Genomic DNA, 8,827 nt, shown 5'->3' with positions numbered 1-8,827 from the left:
CAAGTGATAAACGTTCAATTACAAGTTTGACAATTAATTGGGTAAACTTCCACAATCAAACAGTTCCAGTTGTATTCAATAGTTCATACACTTTTTAAAAGAACCAAAACAGATTTTGCAGAAATCAAGAACAGAACAAACAAGCCCAGAAAGAACAGATTTATTTTCAATTGAAAAAATTTAATTTCTGACAGATAAAGCAGTAAAAGAGTGCAGGGATGAAGAGAAATTGAACACACAACGATTATACTGGTTCACTCAAATGAGCTACCTCCAGTATCACCTAATTCAAGGTGAAATCCACTAAACAAACGAATCAAAACACTTACTTAGCCACTATTCTTGAACCTTACAAGAAATTTGGCACACTTTGCTGAAAAACTATTCCAGCACACACAACTCTTCAAGAAACCCTATCAAGAAGAGTTTTACAAACACACTTTACAAGAAATTGAGATATGAAATGAATACACCTGATAGAGAATGCAGAAATCTGACTTAAACCAGTAGAACAGATTGCACACAATGTGACAACACCTCCAACCAAGCCTTAGAACCAAGCAAGAACAAACACAGTTTCTGGTTTTGAAAATCCTTCAAGAACACGTACTTATTCAATGCAAAACACTCAATCTTTGTTTTAAAACTTGTTTACTCAACATTAACTTCAAGTTTGAAACAACTCTCCTTTTATAAGAAACATTTTATAACTGACTTTGAAAAAACAGTTAAAGCAGTTATAAAAAGAACAGATTGAAAATAAGTTCGAGAGCAGTGACAGATTTTTTTAGATGTAGAAGACTTAGTCAAACTCCCTGGTGCAAAGATAAAACTGTGAAAAACCGTTTAAGAGAAACATGGCACCAGACTAAAAAGAATCTATTCATTTACAAAAGAATAGATTCATTTTCAAAACGATAATAAGAACTTTTTAACAAGTGAAACACAGTCGTTTTGAAGGAATGAAAACTTAATTAAGATAATTGATGCATAAAAAATGATTTTCAAAAACACTTAATCAAGGCATTAGTTTAAGAAAAGAATTTATTCATTTAGGGAAGAACAGATTCATTTTCTATGCAGTAAAGGATATTTTTGCAAAACATGTGAAAAACATTTTCATAGAACTTGTGCTTGCTCTTATCACATGGTCAGGGGTTAAGAGGTGGCTTACCCAGCAAACAACCCACTTTAAACAACCTTTAATCTATACCTAAGACATCCTTAAAGCAAAATACAAACACTAAGGAAAATTACACATTTGGCTTCATCAAACACTTTATCTTGAAGGGACAGCATCCATCTTCAACAATCTCCCCCTGTTTGATGGAGACAAATTCCCAGAGCTCAGTTGCTTTAAGAGAAGGACAACACCTGTATTGCACCAAACATCAAACTACAAAAGTTGAAACAATTCATAACATGAAACAGTTTTAAGGTGCAAATTGTAACTCCCTGTATCACCTAGCTCTTCCTAGGATGGTGAGCTATTTTTCTCCCCCTTTGGACTCATCAAACAGCATTGAGAAATATAAAACCGGATAACAATCAAACATAAAAACGCAGAAAGCATTACAAATTGTTCAACAGAAACAGAATGCAAAAGCCTAAGCTAGAAGAAACATAAGCATAGAAACAAGGCACTTCTAATCTTTGTAATACAGTTCTGCCAACTGCAACTGAACAACCTAAATCAGATCATCAAGATGCTGAAACTTGGCTTGAGTTGTCTACAAATACACCCTTTGTTCCTCTGATATAACTAGTATTAATAGCAGTACTAGTATTACCAGCAGTACTAGTATTACTAGAGGTACTAGTATTACTAGCAGAACTAATATTACTAGCAGTACTAGTATTACTACCAGTACAACTATTACTAGCATTACTAGTATTACTAGCAGTACTAGTATTACCAGCAGCAGTAGTATTACTAACATAACTAGTAGTGCTAGTATTACTTGCAGTACTAGTATTACTACCCGTACTAAAGTTACTCACAGTACTAGTATTACCAGCAGTACTAACAATACTAGTATTACTAGCAATACAGGCATTACTAGCATTACTAGTATTACTAGCAGTACTAGTTTTACTAGCGGAACTAGTATAACTAGAAGTATTAGTATTACTAGCAGAACTAGTATTACTTGCAGTACTAATATAACTAGCAGAACTAGTATTACTAGTATTACTAGCAGTACTAGCATTACTAGTATTACTAGCAGTACAAGTATTACTAGCAGACCTAATATTACTAGCAGTACTAGTATTACTAGCAATACTGGTATTACTAGCAGTACTGGTATTACTAGCAGTACTGGTATTACTAGCAGTCGAAGTATTACTAGCAGTTTTAGTATTACTAGCAGTACTTGTATTACTAGCAGTACTCGTATTACTAGCAGTACTCGTATTACTAGCAGTAATAGTATTACTAGTATTACTTGCAGTACTAGTATTACTGGCAGAACTAGTATTACTTGTAGTACTAGTTTTACTAGAATTACTAGCAGTACTGGTATTACTTGCAGTACTAAGATTACTAGCAGAACTAGTATTACTAGCAGTACTAGTATTTCTAGCAGTACTAGTATTACTAGCAGTACTAGTATTACTAGCAGTATTGGTATTACTAGCAGTACTAGTAATAGTAGCAGTACTAGTATTCCTTCCAGTACTAGTATTACTAGAATTACTAGCAGTCTAGCATTACCTGCAGTACTAGTATTACTAGCAGAACTACTATTATTAGCAGTACTAGTATTAAAAGCAGTAATAGTATTACAAGCACTACTAGTATTACTAGAAGTAGCAGTACTAGTATTAATAGGAGTACTAGTATTACTAGCAGTACTAGTATTACTAGCAGTACTAGTAGTACTAGCAGTACTAGCAAGACTTGTATTACTAGCAGTACTAGTGTATCTCGCAGTACTAGTATTACTAGCAGTACTAGTATTACTAGCAGTGCAAGTATTACTAGCAGTACTAGTATTAGTAGTTGTACAAGTATTACTAGCAGAACTAGTATTACTTGCAGTACTAGTATTACTAGAATTACTAGCAGTTCTTGTATTACTAGTAGTACTAAAATTACTAGCAGTACTTGTATTACTAGCAAGACTTGTATTACTAGCAGTATTAGTATAACTCGCAGTACTAGTATTACTAGCAGTATTAGTATTACTAGCAGTACTAGTATTACTAGCAGTACATGTATTACTAGCAGTACTAGTATTACAAGCAGTAATAGTATTACAAGCAATACTAGTATTACTAGAAGTAATAGTATTACTAGCAGTACTGGTATTAATAGGAGTAGTAGTATTACTAGCAGTACTAGTATTACTAGCAGTACTAGTATTACTAGCAGTACTAGTATTACTAGCAGTACTAGTAGTACTAGCAGTACTAGCAAGACTTGTATTACTAGCAGTACTAGTATATCTCGCAGTACTAGTATTACTAGCAGTACTAGTATTACTTGCAGTACTAGTATAACTAGAATTACTAGCAGTTCTTGTATTACTAGTAGTACTAGTATTACTTGCAGTACTAGTACTAGTACAAGTATTACTAGCAGGACTAGTATTACTTGCAGTACTACTATAACTAGAATTACTAGCAGTTCTTGTATTACTAGTAGTACTAAAATTACTAGCAGTACTTGTATTACTAGCAAGACTTGTATTACTAGCAGTATTAGTATATCTCGCAGTACTAGTATTACTAGCAGTATTAGTATTACTAGCAGTACTAGTATTACTAGCAGTACATGTATTACTAACAGTACTAGTATTAGTAGTTGTACAAGTATTAGTAGCACTACTAGTATTACTTGCAGGACTAGTATTACTATAATTACTAACAGTACTTGTATTACTAATATTACTAGTAGTACTAGTATTACTAGAAGTACTTGTATTACTAGTATTACTAGCAGTACTAGTATTACTTGCAGTACTAGTATTTCTAGCAGTACTAGTATTACTTGCAGTACTAGTATTTCTAGCAGTACTAGTATAACTACCAGTACTAGTATTACTAGTCGTACTAGTATTGCTAGCAGTACTAGTATTGCTAGCAGTACTAGTATTGCTAGCAGTACTAGTATTACTAGCAGTACTAGTATTACTTGCAGTACTAGTATTTCTAGCAGCACTAGTATAACTAGCAGTACTAGTATTACTTGCAGTACTAGTATTACTAGAATTACTAGCAGTGCTCGTATTACTAGAATTACTAGCAGTACTCGTATTACTATAATTACTAGCAGTACTAGAATTACTAGTATTATTAGAAGTACTAGTATTACTTGTATTACTATAAGTACTAGTATTACTTGTATTATTAGATGTACTAGTATTACTTGCATTACAAGAATTCTAGAAGTACTTGTATTACTAGAATTACTAACAGTACTTGTATTACTAGTATTACTTGGAGTACTATAATGACTAGTAGTACTAGCAATAGTAGTATTACTAGCAGTATTAGTATTACTAGCAGTACTAGAATTACTAGCAATACTAGTATTACTAGTATTACTAGCAGTACTAGTATTACTAGCAGTACTTGTATTACTAGCAGTACTTGTATTACTAGAAGTACTTGTATTACTAGCAGTACTAGTATTACTAGCAGTACTAGTATTACTAGCAGTACTAGTATTACTAGCAGTACTAGTATTACTTGCAGTACAAGTATTACTAGAATTATTAGCAGTACTTGTATTACTAGTAGTACTAGTATTTCTAGCAGTACTAATATTACTAGCATTACTATTATTACTAGTATTACTAGCAGTACTAGTATTTCTAGCAGTACTAGTATTACTAGCAGTACTAGTATTACTATTCAGTACTAGTATTGCTAACAGTACTAGTTTTAGTAGCAGTCCTAGTATTACTAGCAATAGTAGTATCATTAGCAGTACTCGTATTACTAGCAATACTAGTATCACTAGCAGTAGTAGTATCACTAGCAATACTGGTATTACTAGCAGTAGTAGTATCACCAGCAGTATTGGTATTACTAGCAGTACTTTTATTAGTAGGAGTACTTGTATTACTAGTATCACTAATAGTACTAGAATTACTAGTAGTACTAGTATTAGTTCTAGTACTAGTATTAATAGCAGTACGAGTATTAGTGTTAGTAGGAGTACTACTGTTACTAGCACTACTAACAGTACTAGCAGTACTAGTACTAGTGTTAGTAGGAGTACTAGTATTACTAGCAGTATTAGTATTACTAGCAGTACTAGTATTACTAGCAGTACTAGTATTACTAGCAGTACTAGTATTACTAGCAGTACTAGTATTACTAGCAGTACTAGTATTACTAGCAGTACTAGTATTACTAGCAGTACTAGTATTACTAGCAGTACTAGTATTACTAGCAGTACTAGTATTACTAGCAGTACTAGTATTACTAGTATTATTAGCAGTACTAGTATTACTAGAATTACTAGCAGTACTTGTATTACTAGTATTACTAGTAGTACTAGTATTACTAGCAATACTTGTATTACTAGTATTACTAGCAGTACTAGTATTAGTAGTGGTACTAGTATTAATACCTGTACTAGTATTACTAGCAGTACTAGCATTACTATGATTACTAGCAGTACTAGGATTACCAGCAGTACTAGGATTACCAACAGTACTAGTATTACCAGCAATACTAATAGCAGTATTGGTATTACTAGCAGTATTGGTATTACTAGCAGTACTAGTGTTACTATCAGTACTAGTATTAGTAGCAGTTCTAGTATTACTAGTATTACTAGTATTACTAGCATTACTAGTATTACTAGCAGTACCAGCATTACTATTATTACCAGCAGTACTAGTATTACTAGCATTACTAGTATTTGAGATAACGCATAGGTATTATTTGAAATAGCATTCCAAATATTCTTATCTAAGGATTTAATAAAGAACTTCATTCTTATGTAAGAAATAGGGTAGTTTTTACCACAAAACAAAGGTTGTTTATTCAAAGTGGCACCTTCCCCGGAAAAACTTTTTTCAGCCATGAAAAGATTTTCAAAAAACAGAATTTAAAACTTGAGTAACTTTCAAGAACCTTACTCTTGATGCCAATTGTTAGGTTTGATGGCTTGAACAAGAGGAGGGGTGAATTGTTTTCAAAAGATTTTCTCAAATACTTTGCGTAGAATGAAACTTTAACAATCAACTCAGAAAAACAATTCAGAAAGCTAATTAAAATACCAAACAGAAACATGTAGCAGAATTTTAATCGGTTAAAAATATGTTTCAACCGGTTGTTTATGACAACAGAAAATATCAAACAGATAATGGGGGAAGAGATAGAGAGAATTCCACACAGAGATTATACTGGTTCACTCTATCCAAGAGCTACATCCAGTCTTCAGTCAAACCACTGAGTAGTCACTATGCAACCAATCACAGATTACAAAGAGGTGACTTTGAATCCTACAAAGGCTACTCACCCTCTTTGCATACAACAAATACCTCAAGCCAGAATCACACTGACTTTACAGGATTTTACAGCAGTTATACAGAGAGTTATATGAACAATTACAAGAACTTGAACAGGAATAGAAAACACCTGGAATCACAATACACCAGAACCCTAATGATCAGTTCTTTGAATCATAGCAATCTTGCTAAAACTTTGGTAAAAAGCTTTTCACAAACAGTTTGTAACTTCTCAAATCAATCACAATCAGAGTATCAAATTTTTCTGTTTCATCAATCTCTTTACGTTCAAAAGAAGACTCATTTTATAAACCTTAAAAAGCTAACGTTGATGACAATTTTGAACATTCAATTCAAAAAACTATTATGAACACATACATTTAATCGGTTAAAACCACGATTTGACCGGTTTAATGGTTTTTTCAGTTATACAACTGATTCAAAAAACAGTTTTAAAACCCCTTTGCCAGCTAAGTGACAAACAACCGATTATCTCGAAACTTTAATCGGTTGTTTTTCCCTTTCCATGGAAAAACACTTTAATCTTTAAAACAGATTGAAATAAGCTTTGTTTGAGAATCAATACTGATCTTACAAAGATTCTAAACCCCATACCAAAACCTAAACCTAAACCTAAAACATCACACAGCTTCAATCTTCATGAGGATTTGACACATCAAAGCTTCCCATCTTCAACACATTGTTCACATGATCTCTTATGAAGTGATGACGAATCTAAATGTGCTTTGTTCTTGAGTGCTGAATTTGATTTTTGGTGAGATTTATCGCACTTGTATTGTCACAAAGCAAAGGAACCTTGCTGATCTTCAAACCAAAATCTTCCAACTGTTGTTTAAGCCAAAGAATTTGTGCACAACAACTTCCAGCAGCTATGTATTCAGCTTCTGCAGTGGAAAGAGCTACACAAGCTTGTTTCTTACTATGCCAAGAAATGAGACTTGATCTAAGAAGATGACAAGTGCCACTTGTGCTTTTTGGTCCAGCTTACACCCTACAAAATCAGAATCTGAATATCCAATTAAGTGTATAGGAGAGTAAGAAGGATACCATAAAGCAACATTGATTTTTCCTTTGAGATATTTGAGGATTCTTTTTGCACCCTTGAGATGAGATTCCTTTGGATTTGCTTGATATCTTGCACAAAGACACGTGACAAACATGATATTCGGTCTACTTGCTGTGAGATAGAGTAAGGAACCAATTAACCCTCTATATTTTGTTTGATCTACCTCTTTTCCAGCAACATCAGCATCCTTGTAACAGCTTGAAGGCATAGGTGTGCTAGCTTCTTTGCAACTTTCCAATTCAAATTTCTTGAGAATTTCTTTGCAATACTTTGATTGACATGGGAAAATTCCTTCTTTGGATTGCTTGACCTGCAGTTCAAGAAAGAATGAAAGCTCCCCCATCATGGACATTTCAAATTCATCTTGCATGGCAGCTACAAATTCCTCACATAAACTATCTTTGGTAGCACCAAAAATGATGTCATCAACATAGATTTGGACCAAAAATAATTTCTGAATTTTCCTTCTTGATGAAGAGAGTTTTTTCAATCATCCCTCTCTCAAAGCCATTAGATAAAAGAAAGTTATTAAGCCTCACTGCCTTGGAGTTTGCTTAAGCCCATACAATGCCTTTTTCAACTTATAAACATGATTGGGATGTTGATGATCTTCAAAGCCCGGTGGTTGCTCAACATAGACTTCTTCATTGATAATTCCATTGAGAAAAGCACTCTTTACATCCATTTGAAATAGTTTGAATCCACTCATACAAGCAAAAGCCAGCAACAACCTTACAACTTCTAATCTTGCAACACGAGCAAACGTTTCACTATAATCAATTCCTTTTTCTTGATTATAACCTTTGGCAACTAGCCTTGCCTTATTTCTAGTAATCACACCAGCCTCATCTAACTTATTTTTGAAGACCCATTTAGATCCAATGATATTCATCTCATCTGAGTTGGGAACAAGAAACCACACATCATTCCTAGTAAACTGATTCATCTCTTCATGCATTGCATCCACTCATTTCTCATCCTTAAGAGCTTCTTCAATTGACTTTGGTTCAACTTGAGAGACGAAAGTTGTGTGCCTGCAGAAGTTTGAGACAGAACTACGTGTAGAAACACCCTCCTTTATCTTCCCAATGATGTTTTCCACTGACAGATCCCTTGGAATTCTCCATTCTTTAGGCAACACATCCTGCTACAAAATTTCAATCGGTTGTTTCGACGAATCAATCGGTTGTTTTTCTGGATAGGAGTCCAACTTCTGCATAATGATGTTTTGTTCATCCTCTTTTGTGTTGTTCTTTGAGGATTTCAAATC

General features: G+C 33.5%; 1 protein-coding gene across 1 annotated transcript; it reads right to left on the bottom strand.

Annotated features, from left to right (window-relative positions):
* Window positions 1-1,701: 1,701 nt before the first annotated feature.
* LOC137809073 (uncharacterized) lies at window positions 1,702-7,927 on the bottom strand. The gene is made up of 8 exons (XM_068610215.1): window positions 7,539-7,927; window positions 5,585-5,871; window positions 5,193-5,211; window positions 4,881-5,127; window positions 3,995-4,388; window positions 3,792-3,795; window positions 2,704-3,396; window positions 1,702-2,248 (listed from the first exon to the last, which is right to left on the bottom strand). Exons 1-8 carry the CDS (start codon window positions 7,925-7,927, stop codon window positions 1,702-1,704), a joined length of 2,580 nt encoding a protein of 859 aa, XP_068466316.1.
* Between the last annotated feature and the right edge of the window lie 900 nt (window positions 7,928-8,827).

The sequence above is a fragment of the Phaseolus vulgaris genome, chromosome 2 (assembly GCF_000499845.2).
Source record: "Phaseolus vulgaris cultivar G19833 chromosome 2, P. vulgaris v2.0, whole genome shotgun sequence".
NCBI classification, from domain to species: Eukaryota; Viridiplantae; Streptophyta; class Magnoliopsida; order Fabales; family Fabaceae; genus Phaseolus; species Phaseolus vulgaris.
This window is presented reverse-complemented; position numbering and strand designations above follow the sequence as displayed.